Here is a 14,471-nt window from a genome sequence, read left to right on the forward strand (position 1 = left end):
CCATAACGCTCTACACTATGTTGACCTAACCATAACGCTCTACACCATGTTGACCTAACCATTACGTAACCATAACGCTCTACACCATGTTGACCTAACCATTACCTAACCATAACGCTCTACACTATGTTGACCTAACCATAACGCTCTACACCATGTTGACCAAACCATTACTTAACCATAACGCTCTACATCATGTTGACCTAACCATAACGCTCTACACCATGTTGACCTAACCATTACCTAACCATAACGCTCTCCACCATGTTGACCTAACCATAACGCTCTACATCATGTTGACCTAACCATAACGTAACCATAACGCTCTACACCAGGTTGACCTAACCATAACGCTCTACACCATATTGACCTAACCATAACTCTACACCATGTTGACCTAACCATAACGCTCTACACCATGTTGACCTAACCATAACGCTCTACATCATGTTGACCTAACCATAACACTCTACATCATGTTGACCTAACCATAACGTAACCAGAACGCTCTACACCATGTTGACCCTAACCATAACGCTCTACATCATGTTGACCTAACCATTATAACCATGTTTAACGCTCTACATCATGTTGACCTAACCATAACGCTCTACATCATGTTGACCTAACCATAACGCTCTACACCATGTTGACCTAACCATTACGTAACCATAACGCTCTACACCATATTGACCTAACCATAACTCTACACTATGTTGACCTAACCATAACGCTCTACATCATGTTGACCTAACCATAACGTAACCATAACGCTCTACACCATGTTGACCTAACCATAACTCTACATCATGTTGACCTAACCATAACGCTCTACACCATATTGACCTAACCATAACACTCTACATCATGTTGACCTAACCATAACTCTACACCATGTTGACCTAACCATAACGCTCTACACCATGTTGACCAAACCTTAACGCTCTACACCATGTTGACCTAACGTAACCATAACGCTCTACACCATGTTGACCTAACCATAACGCTCTACATCATGTTGACCTAACCATAACGCTCTACACCATGTTGACCTAACCATAACGCTCTACACCATGTTGACCTAACCATTACCTAACCATAACGCTCTACACCATGTTGACCTAACCATAACGCTCTACACCATGTTGACCTAACCCTTAACCATAACGCTCTACACCATGTTGACCTAACCATAACGCTCTACACCATGTTGACCTAACCATAACTCTACACCATGTTGACCTAACCATAACGCTCTACACCATGTTGACCTAACCATAACGCTCTACACCATGTTGACCTAACCATAACACTCTACACCATGTTGACCTAACCATAACGTAACCATAACGCTCTACACCATGTTGACCTAACCCTAACCATAACGCTCTACATCATGTTGACCTAACCATAACGCTCTACACCATGTTGACCTAACCATAACGCTCTACACCATGTTGACCTAACCATAACGCTCTACACCATGTTGACCTAACCCTAACCATAACGCTCTACACCATATTGACCTAACCATAATACACTATGTTGACCTAACCATAACGCTCTACATCATGTTGACCTAACCATAACGTAACCATAACGCTCTACACCATGTTGACCTAACCATAACCCTCTACACCATGTTGACCTAACCATAACGCTCTACATCATGTTGACCTAACCATAACGCTCTACATCATGTTGACCTAACCATAACGCTCTACACCATGTTGACCTAACCATAACGCTCTACATCATGTTGACCTAACCATAACGCTCTACACCATGTTGACCTAACCATAACACTCTACACCATGTTGACCTAACCATAACGCTCTACATCATGTTGACCTAACCATAACACTCTACACCATGTTGACCTAACCATAACGCTCTACACCATGTTGACCTAACCATAAACGCTCTACACCATATTGACCTAACCATAACGCTCTACATCATGTTGACCTAACCATAACGCTCTACATCATGTTGACCTAACCATAACGTAACCATAACGCTCTACACCATGTTGACCTAACCATAACGCTCTACATCATGTTGACCTAACCATAACGCTCTACACCATATTGACCTAACCATAACACTCTACATCATGTTGACCTAACCATAACTCTACACCATGTTGACCTAACCATAACGCTCTACACCATGTTGACCAAACCTTAACGCTCTACACCATGTTGACCTAACCATAACGCTCTACACCATGTTGACCTAACCATAACGCTCTACACCATGTTGACCTAACCATAACACTCTACACCATATTGACCTAACCATAACGTAACCATAACGCTCTACACCATATTGACCTAACCATAACGCTCTACACCTCATGTTACACCATGTTGACCTAACCATAACGCTCTACACCATGTTGACCTAACCATAACGCTCTACATCATGTTGACCTAACCATAACGCTCTACATCATGTTGACCTAACCATAACGCTCTACACCATGTTGACCTAACCATAACGCTCTACACCATGTTGACCTAACCATAACACTCTACACCATGTTGACCTAACCATAACGCTCTACACCATATTGACCTAACCATAACGCTCTACACCATGTTGACCTAACCATAACGCTCTACACCATGTTGACCTAACCATAACGCTCTACACCATGTTGACCTAACCATAACGCTCTACACCATGTTGACCTAACCATAACGCTCTACATCATGTTGACCTAACCATAACGTAACCATAACGCTCTACACCATGTTGACCTAACCATAACGCTCTACACTATGTTGACCTAACCATAACGCTCTACACCATGTTGACCTAACCATTACGTAACCATAACGCTCTACACCATGTTGACCTAACCATTATTTACACCAGTTGACCTAACCATAAATACCTAACATAACGCTCTACACATGTTGACCTAACCATAACGTCTACACCATGTTGACCAAACCATTACTTAACCATAACGATCTACATCATGTTGACCTAACCATAACGCTCTACACCATGTTGACCTAACCATTACCTAACCATAACGCTCCACCATGTTGACCTAACCATAAGCTCTACATCATGTTGACCTAACCATAATAACCATGTCTACACCAGGTTGACCTAACCATAACGCTCTACACCATATTGACCTAACCATAATGCTCTACACCATGTTGACCTAACCATGCTTACACCATATTGACCTAACCATAAGGAGTCTACATCATGTTGACCTAACCATAACACTCTACATCATGTTGACCTAACCATAACGTAACCAAACGCTCTACACCATGTTGACCTAATTAAAAATAACCATAACGCTCTACATCATGTTGACCTAACCATAACCGTAAACCATAATAACCATAACACTCTACATCATGTTGACCTAACCATTACCTAACCATAACGCTCTACACTATGTTGACCTAACCATAACGCTCTACACCATGTTGACCTAACCAACGTAACCATAACGCTGATGAGGGGACCATATTGACCTAACCATAACTCTACACTATGTTGACCTAACCATAACGCTACACTACATCATGTTGACCTAACCATAACATAACCATAACTTACACCAGGTTGACCTAACCATAACTCTACACCATGTTGACATAACACATAACCCTCTACATCATGTTGACCTAACCATTGCTCTGTCATGTTGACCTAACCATTTACACCACGTTGACCTAACCATAAATCTAACACCATGTTGACCTAACCATAACGCTCTACATCATGTTGACCTAACCATAATAACCATGTCTACACCATGTTGACCTAACCATAAGCCTACACATGTTGACCTAACATAACGGTCTACACCATGTTGACCTAACCATAACGTAACCATAACGCTCTACACCATGTTGACCTAACCATTACCTAACCATAACTCTACACTATGTTGACCTAACCATCCTAACCATGTTGCCATTCTTAACCATACACGCTCACACAGTTGACATAACCATAAGGACCTACACCATGTTGACCTCCCAAAACCTAACCATAAATCTCTACACCTGACCTCCACCATGTTGACATAACCATAAATCTCTACATCATGTTGACCTAACCATACACATAACCAACACACTCTTCACCACGTTGACCTAACCATAACATAACCATAAATCCTACACCACAATGACCTACACATGACAATAACCAACAAACTCTACACCATATTGACCTAACCATAACATAACCAACACACTCTACACATCGTTGACCTAACCATAACATAACCAACACGCTCTTCACCGCATTGACCTACCCATAACATAACCAACACGCCCTTCACCACGTTGACCTACCCATAAAATAACCAACACACGCTACACGTCGTTGACCTAACCATAACAGAACCAACACACTCTTCACCGCATTGACCTACCCATAACATAACCAACACACTCTACACATCATTGACCTAACCATAACATAACCAACACACTCTACACCGCATTGACCTACCCATAACATAACCAACACACTCTACACATCATTGACCTAACAATAACATAACCAACACACTCTACACATCGTTGACCTACCCATAACATAACCACACTGCTTTACACTATAATGAGCACTGCCAATTCTCACACATTGGCCATGAGACACGCATTTGACCCTCTTCTCACATACACATGCCACACCTCATATCTCACGCATTGAAAAGTACTGCATTTATTTGTTTAATTACTCCATTGTATAGTCAGTGTGATAACTTTTCAACTGAGCTCCAAATCATTTAGAAATCAGAGCATCTGCGCTTGCAATTTAACATCATGAGCTGCACCTTTATCATTGTCCTGTCCTGCCACAGCACTGTGAACCGCAACACATTCAAGCATATGATTGGTCTAGTTATGTAAAGGATCAAGGGGATTGGATGTACGTTTTAAAGAAAAGGTTTAGAGTGGATCTGAATGGAGAGAGAGAACGTTCTCCGCTGAGTTTATAAAACTGTAAAAAGAGCAGCACTGTAGACCTGTTTTATCTACAAAGTTGTCAACAAAAAGAGGTTGCTGCTACTCCCGTCCCTATTGCAGAATGCTGCCTTTTCACAGCATGTACTAAAGTCGATTTAATGCACACTTGCATTAGTCCCCTCATTTGGTGATTGGCGTTTTGGCTGTGACAACAAAACGGTAGCAGACAGACCTACAGTTTGTTTTAACAGGGAAGTTTGGTAGGGTGAACTGATGTGTAACTATGAAAATAATTTAGTCAAACAGATTGTGAAACTAAAAGTGTAAGTTTAATTCCAGAGGTAGGACAATACATAAAACATAATTTGGGTAGAGTGTAGGAGCAGATTTATGTAATCTAGTCTTCAGGAGATTTTATTGGCTATTTACTTGATTTAGTCTGATCAGTGGAACAGTTCTCATTCTTAACAATGGGCTAAAATGTAGGGTAATTACTGTGCTTGTCAGCAAGAACACGACTGTTAAACCCCACACGTATTAAAATGTTCCACTTCTTACCAATGTTGCCAGTGGAATCACATATTTGAAATCTGATATGCCTATTTGTGTCACTGAAAATTAATTAGATGAGGCTATGTATTTTTGTAGCCATTCATGGGCAGTTTTGAATAAGTCATACAAATAAGCATGGGATATTAAATGCTCCAAGCCTCTCATATAATTGTTTTACTTTTGAGTATTGGCAGAGATTGTAGGGGGATTCAAAACTCATAAATGCATCATATCTTATGCAGAGTAAGATGGTGGCAAGGCTCTTCAACTCGTAAACCACCTGAATATTCATATTCATTAGATTAAAAAAAAAACAGTTTGGGTGATTTTGAGAATTGTTATAACAAGAATATTTTTCAAACACCCAGCACTTGGGAAACATAGATTGGGGCTGGCCAACCCTCCTGGAGAAAAAGCAGGATTTTCTTTACCTCCTATTTTAAAGAGTTCACCTAAATTACAAAATATTGTCACGGATGACTAGGAGTGGAAGGTTGGAATCAGGTGCAGAGATCAGAGGGATCACGGAAAAATGCACTTTATTCCGGCACAAAATGGTCATGCCCAAAACACAGGGTGGAAAACACTGACCCACCCAAAACACAGGGCGGAAAACACTGTCCAAGCCAAAACACAGGGCGGAAAACACTGACCAACCCAAAACACAGGGCGGAAAACACTGACCCACCCAAAACACAGGGCGGAAAACACTGTCCAACCCAAAACACAGGGCAGAAAACACTGACAACCCAAAACACAGGGCGGAAAACACTGTCCAACCCAAAACACAGGGCGGAAAACACTGATCAACCCAAAACACAGGGCAGAAAACACTGACAACCCAAAACACAGGGCGGAAAACACTGTCCAACCCAAAACACAGGGCGGAAAACACTGATCAACCCAAAACACAGGGCGGAAAACACTGACCAACCCAAAACACAGGGCGGAAAACACTGACCAACCCAAAACACAGGACGGAAAACACTGACCAACCCAAAACACAGGGCGGAAAACACTGACCAACCCAAAACACAGGACGGAAAACACTGACCAACCCAAAACACAGGACGGAAAACACTGACTCACCCAAAACACAGGGCGGAAAACACCGACCCACCCAAAACACAGGACGGAAAACACTGACCAACCCAAAACACAGGACGGAAAACACTGACCAACCCAAAACACAGGACGGAAAACACCGACCCACCCAAAACACAGGACGGAAAACACTGACCAACCCAAAACACAGGGCGGAAAACACTGACCAACCCAAAACACAGGACGGAAAACACCGACCCACCCAAAACACAGGACGGAAAACACTGACCAACCCAAAACACAGGGTAACACGATCCGGAGCACAATAACACCACTGATTCAAAACGTGAACAAAATAATCCCACACAAACAAGGGCGGGCTTCACAAGATTAAATAGGTAAGCAAATCAAGAAAACACAAATAGGAACAGGTGCAACTCATAAGACTAAACTAACAGAAAAGGGAAAAGGATCGGTGGCGGCTCGTAGGCCGGTGACGACGACCGCTGAGCACCGCCCCAACAGGCAGGGGAGCCAACTTCTAGTAGGCCGGTGACGACGACCACCGAGCACCGCCCCAACAGGCAAGAGAGACAAATTCTAGTAGGCCGGTGACGACGACCGCCGAGCACCGCCCAACAGGCAGGGGAGCCAATCTAGTCTTCTAGTAGGCCGGTGACGACGACCGCCGAGCACCGCCCCAACAGGCAGGGGAGCCGTATTAAAACTTCTAGTAGGCCGGTGACGACGACCGCGAGCACCGCCCCAACAGGCAGGGGAGCCAATTCTAGTAGGCCGGTGACCGACCGCCGAGCACCGCCCCAACAGGCAGGGGAGCCAACTTCTAGTAGGCCGGTGACGACGACCGCCGAGCACCGCCCCAACAGGCATCGGAGCCAACTGATTCAAAACGTGAACAAAATAATCCCACACAAACAAGGCCGGTGACGATTAACGACCGCCGAGCACCGCCCCAAAAGGCAGGGGAGCCGGGTTCTAGTAGGCCGGTGACGACGACCGCCGAGCACCGCCCCAACAGGCAGGGGAGCCAACTTCTAGTAGGCCGGTGACGACGACCGCCGAGCACCGCCCAAAAGGCAGGGGAGCCAACTTCTAGTAGGCCGGTGACGACGACCGCTGAGCACCGCCCCAACAGGCAGGGGAGCCAACTTCTAGTAGGCCGGTGACGACGACCGCCGAGCACCGCCCCAACAGGCAGGGGAGCCAACTTCTAGTAGGCCGGTGACGACGACCGCCGAGCACCGCCCCAACATGCAGGGGAGCCAACTTCGGCGGGAGTCGTGACAAATATGAAATGTTTGTGTCCTTACCTTGAAAGCAGTCTATGAACAAGGAGACTGCAATCTATGATTTGGTTCCCCACTGCCATCCACCATTAATATGATCATTTCCTGTGCAGAGCCTTGGTATAGTGGTGACACTCCCTGGTACGTCTCATCCAACTTTCCACCTGAGAACAGGGTTCAATCCCTGCTTCCAACCTTCCCACCGTTTCTAGCATTTGTCTGTCTCATTTCATTACTGTCTGAATAAAGTGTCAAACCACCCAAAAAATATGTTTAAAAAATTATTAGTGTACTTTACAGTTCATCCCCCAAAATTCTCAAAGTAACAAAGTCGTTGAATTTTGAGTGTTCATTTAATGTTCAAAGCATCCTGAATGCGCACAATTTCCCAACCTGGTCATAGCCGTAAGCCATTCCAAAATACATAGCATTGTCGGTAATGAGCTCTAAAACAATAAAATCTTCCTATCTAGGGATTGTGCCAGGGGGAAATGACATTCACATAGCAAATCGCACTCCAAGCTTTCTTCAAAAGTTGGCAGCCCTGGCCAAACTGATTCATCACAAAGTCCCCCTCTCTTTTTTCCCCCCTCTCTCTCTCTCTCTCTCTCTCTCTCTCTCTCTCTCTCTCTCTCTCTCTCTCTGTCTCTCTCTCTCTCTCTCTCTCTCTCTCTCTCTCTCTCTCTCTCTCTCTCTATCTATCCATAGGGTACCAGTAATCCTATATATCTGAGTAGTATAGCATTCTTCCAGGACTCTCTGATCACTCAACAGACGCAGGTCAAGCTGTCTGTGTACGACGTCAAGGACCGCTCCCAAGGCACGGTACGAAATGTCCCCCACTGTAACTACTCCAACTTCCCCATTACAGTCAACTCCCCAAAACTCTTCAGCCCCAAACTAACCAAACACTCCACCCCAAGATGTACCTACTGGGCTCTAATAGTGATATGTGTGTTTGATAGGGTGTCAGATGTACCTACTGGGCTCTAATAGTGATATGTGTGTGTGATTGGGTGTCAGATGTACCTACTGGGCTCTAATAGTGATATGTGTGTTTGATAGGGTGTCAGATGTACCTACTGGGCTCTAATAGTGATATGTGTGTGTGATTGGGTGTCAGATGTACCTACTGGGCTCTAATAGTGATATGTGTGTTTGATTGGGTGCCAGATGTACCTACTGGGCTCTAATAGTGATATGTGTGTTTGATTGGGTGTCAGATGTACCTACTGGGCTCTTATAGTGATATGTGTGTTTGATTGGGTGTCAGATGTACCTACTGGGCTCTTATAGTGATATGTGTGTTTGATTGGGTGTCAGATGTACTACTGGGCTCTAATAGTGATATGTGTGTGTGATTGGGTGTCAGATGTACCTACTGGGCTCTAATAGTGATATGTGTGTTTGATTGGGTGTCAGATGTACCTACTGGGCTCTAATAGTGATATGTGTGTTTGATTGGGTGTCAGATGTACCTACTGGGCTCTAATAGTGATATGTGTGTGTGATTGGGTGTCAGATGTACCTACTGGGCTCTAATAGTGATATGTGTGTTTGATTGGGTGCCAGATGTACCTACTGGGCTCTAATAGTGATATGTGTGTTTGATTGGGTGCCAGATGTACCTACTGGGATCAGCCATGTTCCCAGTTAAGGAGCTTCTGCAGGACAAACACCACAGACTTCACCTAACCCTCAGGTAACTCACACACACATGCACGACACAAACACAAACATACAGTGAAAGTATTCAGACCCCTTGCCTTTTACCACGTTGTTACGTTACAGCCTTATTCTATAATTGATGACTTAATATGTTTCCGTCAAAAACGGATTTGTAGAAATTTTTGCAAATATCACATTTAGATTAGTATTCAGACCCTTTACTCAGTACTTTGTTGAAGCACCTTTGGCAGCGATTCTTGGGTATGACACTACAAGCTTGGCACATGTGTATTTGGGGAGTTTCTCCCATTCTTCTCTGCAGATCCTCTCAAGCTATGTCAGGTTAGATGGGGAGCGTCGCTGCACAGCTATTTTCAGGTCTCTCCAGAGATGTTTGATTTGGTTCAAGTCCGGTCTCTGGCTGGGCCACTCAAGGACATTCAGAGACTTGTCCCGAAGCCACTCTTGCGTTGTCTTGGCTGTGCGTTGTCTTGGCTAGTGTTGTTGTCCTGTTGGAAGATTAACCTTTGCCTCAGTCTGAGGTCCTGAGCGCTCTGGAGAAGTTTTTCATTAAGGACCTCTCTGTACTTTGCGCCGTTCATCTTTCCCTCGATCCTGAATAGTCTCCCAGTCCCTGCCGCTGAAAAACATCCCCACAGCATGATGCTGCCACCACCATGCTTCACTGTAGGGATGGTGCTAGGTTTCCTTCAGACGTGATGCTTGGCATTCAGGCCAAAGTGTTCAATCTTGGTTTCAACAGTTGGTCTGGCCTGGTCTGGCCTGAGGAAGGAAGACCGTATCGGTAGTTAGAGTCATTTTATTAATTCAGACCATATTATCTGATTTGAAGATGTACTACAGACCGTAGGCCTACTCTGGTTTCAATCTTGATTTCAACATGGTCTGAGACCTTTAGGTGCCTTTTGGCAAACTCCAAGTGGGCTGTCATGTGCCTTTTACTGAGAAGTGGCTTCCGTCTGGCCTGATAAACTAATCATTGGTGAAGTGCTACAGAGATGCTTTTACTTCTGGAAGGTTCTCACATGTCCACACAGGAACTCTGGAGCTCTGTCAGAGTGACCATCGGGTTCTTGGTCACTTCCCTAACCATGGCCCTTCTCCCCCGATTGCTCAGTTTGGCCAGGTGGCCAGCTCTAGGAATAGTCTTTGTGGTTCCAAACTTCCTCCATTTAAGAATGATGGAGGTCATTGTGTTCTTGGGGACCTTCAATCCTGCTGAAATGTTTTTGGTACCCTGCCCCAGATCTATGCCTCGACACAATCCTGTTTCGGAGCTCTACAGACAATTCCTTCAACCTTTGTCACGATCTTGGATATGAGCGGACCAAGGCGCACGAAACAAAATAACAAAACGTACAAAGACCGTGAGGACGTAGTGCCCAAACACATTAACAAACACTCAATATCCCACAAAACACAGGTGGGGAAATAGCTAATATGATCCCCAATCAGAGGCAACGATAAACAGCTGCTTCTAATTGGGAACCAGATTAGCACCAACATAGAAATAGATATACTAGATCACCCCCTAGTCACGCCCTGACCTACTACACCATAGAGGACCAAGGGCTCTCTATGGTCAGGGCGTGACAACCTCATGGTTTTTGCTCTGACATGCACTGTCAGCTGTGGGACCTTAAACAGACAGGTGTGTGCCTTTCCAAATCATGTCCAATCAATTGAATTTACCACAGGTGGACTCCAATCAAGTTGGAGAAACATCTCAAGGATGCTTAATGAAAACAGGATGTATTTAAACTCAATTTCGAGGCTCATACATAAAAATTCTAAAGACCTCTTTTTGTTTTGTCATCATGGGGTGTTGTATGTATATTGATGAGGAAAAAAAATGTATTTAATACATTTTATAATAAGGCTGTAACATAGCAAAATGTGGAAAGAGTCAAGGGGTCTGAATACTTTCCGAATGCACTGTAGACACAAACACACGTAAAATACCCACATTTTGCGGGACATTCACAGGACAGTGTAACCTATATGAATACATTTGTTTGGCTATTTACTTACTTGTAGCTCTTTGTTAGAAGCACACTTTTTGTAAGTAGGCTTAGTTAACTGTCCTCTTTGTAAGTAGGCTTAGTTAACTGTCCTCTTTGTAAGTAGGCTTAGTTAACTGTCCTCTTTGTAAGTAGGCTTAGTTAACTGTCCTCTTTGTAAGTAGGCTTAGTTAACTGTCCTCTTTGTAAGTAGGCTTAGTTAACTGTCCTCTTTGTAAGTAGGCTTAGTTAACTGTCCTCTTTGTAAGTAGGCTTAGTTAACTGTCCTCTTTGTAAGTAGACTTAGTTAACTGTCCTCTTTGTAAGTAGGCTTAGTTAACTGTCCTCTTTGTAAGTAGACTTAGTTAACTGTCCTCTTTGTAAGTAGACTTAGTTAACTGTTCTCTTTGTAAGTAGGCTTAGTTAACTGTCCTCTCTTAATCTGGAATTTAGCCTGAAAGGATTTGACCAATGTGATTGGGTGGAGAAGAGCCCTAGGATGATGCCCAAGTTTCCGACATGTAATTCCGAGTTGAATGACCGCTCAAAGCTCTTTTTCCCAGTTGGAGCTGTGTATTTTCTAGTTCCGAGTTGTCTCGAATGCACCGTACGTCTCCTCTTGCGCTGCACAGAATATCATATCTCGACAACGATTGGAGAAGTGTTTAACCAACAGGCTTATCTACCACAGCCTTATAATATAGGTTATAGCAGGGCTCTCTAACCCTGTTCCTGGAGAGCTACCGTCCTGTAGGTTCATTCCAACCCTAATCGAATGCACCTGATTCTAATAATTAGCTGGTTGATAAGCTGAATCAGGTTAGTTCAACTTGGAGTGAAAACCTACAGGAGGGTAGCTCTCAACGAACAGGGTTGTAGTGAAAGCCTACAGGAGGGTAGCTCTCCACGAACAGGGTTGTAGTGAAAGCCTACAGGAGGGTAGCTCTCCACGAACAGGGTTGGTGAGCCCTGGGTTATATCTTGTCATAAGCGCAATGTGACTGGAAAAGAGTCAAGGTTAGAATTTAAATTCTCATGAAATGAATAGGAAGACTAAAGTACGGGATACTATGTTGGTGTTTTAATTGAAATAATGCGGGACATGATATTTTGGTTGCGGGACGCGGGTGACAAAATACGGGACTGTCCCCACGGGACTGTGGTCACCCTAACACACACACACACGCTTGACACACACTCACCCAGTCACTCACTCACTCACTCACTCACTCACACACACACACACACACACACACACACACACACACACACACACACACACACACACACACACACACACACACACACACACACACACACACACACACACACACACACACACACACAACCTCCACATACACCCTCAGCTATTGTTATACAGCAGACATCTATTACTAATTGCCTCCAGGTCAGCGGAGAGCGAACGCATGGGCAACATCACCATCATCGCCTGGCAGATAGAAGAGAGGACAGAGCAGAGAGCCACCGCGGCCCGGCAGGACACTATCAATGGCAGGGTGAGTAGCCTGGTCTGGCCTGGTCTGCCTGAGGAAGGAACACCATATTGGTAGAAATATATGACTTAATTTGAGTCGTTTTATTAATACAGACCATATTATCTGATATGTTTGAAGATGTACCACAGACTGTAGGCCTAGTCTGGTAAATGTTTGTTTAGTTGTTGGATTATTCTTTAGCAACTTTTCCCATTTCCCTCTCATATTGCTTAAACCTGTCTGGTCAGTGGACTAGAAGGAGAAGGAGAAAGGTTAAATCCACATGGTAGAAACATGGATGTTTTACTTTCACTCAGTCTGTTCAGCTCACTGAAGGGTGTCCATGGTGAATCAAACAGGCATGATGTCCTTTCTCTGTGTGTCTCAGATGATGCTTCAAGTGGATGACAGCCTGACTGAGTCAGTGAACATCAGGGCCAAGTCTGCATCTCTGTGCAAAGACACACTGCTTAAGGCTGGTGAGTGTGTTCCAGTGTGTGTCAGTGTACGATTCTCTATTGGAAAGTGTGTGAGTGAGACTCCTTCATCATTCCTAGTGTACAGAGAGTTTACATTGAGAGGTCCTACAGATTTAGGAATTATGACTGACTGACACTGATTTATTCGTTGATTGAATTGATTATTTGATGAATGCATTTATTATATTCTGTAATGAATGATTATATTGATTGCTAGATGTTCTGACTGGTGTGTTGCTGTGCTGTCAGTTTTTGGGGGCACCATGTCTCGTATGTATCGATTCCCCACCACGGATGGACACCACCTGAGGATCCTAGAGCAGATGTCTGACAGCGTCCTCTCTCTACACATCCCTCGACAGTTTGTCAAACTACTGCTGGAGGAGGACGCTGCCAGGTACCGCAGAATACTATACTGTGTGTGTGTGTGTGTGTGTGTGTGTGTGTGTGTGTGTGTGTGTGTGTGTGTGTGTGTGTGTGTGTGTGTGTGTGTGTGTGTGTGTGTGTGTGTGTGTGTGTGTGTGTGTGCCTGTGAATGTGTGTAGATCACTAACATTTTGTGTGTGTGTGTGTGTGTGTTAGGGTGTGTGAGCTGGAGGAGTTGGGGGAGTTATCTCCATGTTGGGAGAACCTGAGGAGGGAGATCATTTCTCAATACCAAACCATCATCCTCACCTACCAGGAGACCATCAGCGACCTGCACCAATATAAAGGTTAACATCCGAACCTTTATAGATCTGTCAACCACAGGAGGCTGGTGTCACCTTAATTGGAGAGGACGGGCTTGTGGTATTGGATGGAGCGGAATAAGTGGAATGGTATCAAATACATCAAACACATAGTTTGATGCCATTCCATTTCCTCCGTTCCAGACATTATTATGACCTGTCCTCCCCTCAGCAGCCTCCACTGCTGTACACCAACATACCAGAAAACATCATAA

At 44.3% G+C, this 14,471-nt stretch overlaps 1 protein-coding gene across 1 annotated transcript; it reads left to right on the forward strand.

Annotated features, from left to right (window-relative positions):
• The first annotated feature begins 8,609 nt into the window (after positions 1-8,609).
• Positions 8,610-14,246, forward strand: LOC135519453 (inositol polyphosphate-4-phosphatase type I A-like). The gene is made up of 6 exons (XM_064944690.1): positions 8,610-8,689; positions 9,487-9,566; positions 12,962-13,070; positions 13,438-13,528; positions 13,778-13,925; positions 14,111-14,246. Exons 2-6 carry the CDS (start codon positions 9,487-9,489, stop codon positions 14,244-14,246), a joined length of 564 nt encoding a protein of 187 aa, XP_064800762.1. The 5' UTR covers positions 8,610-8,689.
• Positions 14,247-14,471: the final 225 nt, after the last annotated feature.

This window comes from Oncorhynchus masou, chromosome 29 (genome assembly GCF_036934945.1).
Source record: "Oncorhynchus masou masou isolate Uvic2021 chromosome 29, UVic_Omas_1.1, whole genome shotgun sequence".
NCBI classification, from domain to species: Eukaryota; Metazoa; Chordata; class Actinopteri; order Salmoniformes; family Salmonidae; genus Oncorhynchus; species Oncorhynchus masou.

Excerpts from the sequence above, each read along its gene's own strand:
- LOC135519453 (XM_064944690.1), top strand. The coding sequence starts at position 9,487 with ATGTACCTACTGGGATCAGCCATGTTCCCAGTTAAGGAGCTTCTGCAG. Across the intron at positions 9,567-12,961 it reads AGACTTCACCTAACCCTCAG|GTCAGCGGAGAGCGAACGCA; the intron begins GTAACTCACACA and ends AATTGCCTCCAG. Across the intron at positions 13,926-14,110 it reads CTGGAGGAGGACGCTGCCAG|GGTGTGTGAGCTGGAGGAGT; the intron begins GTACCGCAGAAT and ends TGTGTGTGTTAG.